This window comes from Labrus mixtus, chromosome 1 (genome assembly GCF_963584025.1).
Source record: "Labrus mixtus chromosome 1, fLabMix1.1, whole genome shotgun sequence".
In the NCBI taxonomy this organism is placed as follows: Eukaryota; Metazoa; Chordata; class Actinopteri; order Labriformes; family Labridae; genus Labrus; species Labrus mixtus.
The window spans coordinates 1490582-1492607 of record NC_083612.1 but is presented as its reverse complement, the minus strand read 5'-3'; the positions used below and the strand labels follow the sequence as shown (position 1 = coordinate 1492607).

At 47.7% G+C, this 2026-nt stretch overlaps 1 protein-coding gene across 1 annotated transcript in view; it reads right to left on the bottom strand.

Annotated features, from left to right (window-relative positions):
- Positions 1-373: 373 nt before the first annotated feature.
- mrpl46 (mitochondrial ribosomal protein L46) overlaps positions 374-2026 on the bottom strand; it is a 5071-nt gene continuing 3418 nt past the window's right edge. The window contains exon 3 of the mRNA XM_061044000.1: positions 374-907. Within this exon, the coding sequence (XP_060899983.1) occupies positions 530-907 (378 nt within the window). The 3' untranslated portion in view covers positions 374-529. The remainder of the gene's footprint in view (positions 908-2026) is intronic.

The following is a 2026-nucleotide window of genomic DNA, read 5'->3' as shown; positions in this document are numbered from 1 at the left end:
GGCGCGGTGTAACGGTTTGTCAGGAGGTTTAAAACCCGCCTCAGCTCCAGCTCTCAGCCTGTCGTTAGGTTGACTGAAAGTTAGACTGAGACAGCATTTCCAGCATGGAGACCGCCATCGATGGGACTCCAGCGCCCCCTGCAGGAACAGACGGGGGACGTCCCTCAGGCTTCAAACATAAATAACTTCCAGTGTATATCTAGTTTATAACCTTGACTTTGTCATCATAACTCAACTATCCTACATGAGCTTTTCTTTAAAGTTTCAGGGACGTTTTAAGTCTTTTTTAAAAACATTTTATAGAAACAATCTTTGACTTTTCTCATTTTTAAGATCACGTCTGACGATTCTCCAAACAAGTGAAGAGAACGAAGATGTGGAAAAACTTTTTATTGATACACTGAACAACATTTATTAACGAGTGAACAGCTGATGTTACAGGATGACCGAGAAGCAACAAGGGCGTCTAACCCGGGGCCTCATGAATCTCTCTCTGTGAGGCAGCGCCCCCGCTCTGTGATTTTGGACGTCACACGCTGACGAAGCGTTCGACCTTCATCATGTACGCCGGCTTCAGGTAGCGCTGCAGCTCGTCTTTCTTTAACCACAGCAGAGAAGCGTTTGAAGCGTTTGAAGCGTTTGGAGCGGCGGCGGCGGCGGGGGGGCCGTCGTCTGACAGGACAGCTTTGAAGAAGAACACCTTGGTCCCCACCGTGCTCTCCGTCCGAGCCGCTCGGGGCAGTTTGTACTTGTAGACTCCGCAGGGGGCGTTTCCCAGGAAAGTCGCCTTGAAAGCAGCTGCTGCGGAGGAGAGAGAACGACCTGTCAGCTGATTCGGCGGGAGGTGGACTGAAGTGCAGATGTTCCCTAAAGTTAATGCACTTGTATAATTAAGTGTTGTATTAGCCTAATGCTCTGTTTTTCATTCTCCGCCGTGACAGCAAAACACTTTTCCCAATTAGGCTTTAATCCAATCTCATGTCGACTAAATCACCGGCTCCCAGCGGGCCGCACATGGCAGGAAACCAGCCATGTTAGACGCTTCTCTTCCCACTGAGCCCGGCTGTATTAACAACGGATCAACTCCTGCTACTGTAAAACACAGTGAATAACCCCCCCACTCCCCTCCCCCCCACTCCTCCACACGTTCCATGTTAATGTCAAGTGGCGAGTCTTAATGGCGAGTGATTGATGGAGCCGGCACATTAATAGTTCATGAGCAGTGTTGTGAAACTGTTTAACATACTCAGCGTTTTATTTGAATGCTTAAGAGCTTAAAAAGCTTCATTTCTGTCGTCAGTGCGGAGAAGAGGAAAAAAGAAAGGCGGTTTTTAAATGTTGAAATATCTGGTTGAATGCAGCCGGGTCACCGCCGCGTTTGTTGCACGCTACAACCAGCTGTGACTCCAGAAACGTCCCTCCTCCTGTCGTTAGCTCGCTGATCCCTGAAGCGAGGCCGAGCCCTCCGCCGACATCAGACGAGCGCTAAAGTGGATATGACAACTCACGACCGATCTCTGAATACTGATTGGTTAAAAAAGCTGCGGCTTGTTGTGACCCTCTTGTTGTGGTTAATAAGGATGTTTATACCACGCGGCTATTTTAGATAAGAGCGCATTAAAACCTCAACGATGCCGAAGATAAAACTGAGCCATTACAGCTAAAGAGACCAGGATGTACTCCGCTAATAATGCAGCAGCATATGGAGCGTGTTACAATAATACTCCCAATAAGAGGAGATTCTGCCGTAAGCAAACGCCGCGGAGGTTAATTGAAATGCATTTAAACCCGTTTTCCACACGACCTCCTCGCTCGTTCTCTCTCTGTTATGTTTTATTCACTGTTCATGTTAAAGTGAGCTGACACTAAAAGGTAAAGAAAGGAAAGTTAAACACTCTCGTTGTAGAGATAGAATAAACTATCAGGCCTCAGTCAGTTTAAAGATTGTCCTTCTGGGCCTCCGTACATGTGTGGTGGTGACCGTGAGAGAGAGAGACAGAGAGAGAGAGAGAGAGAGAGAGAGAGA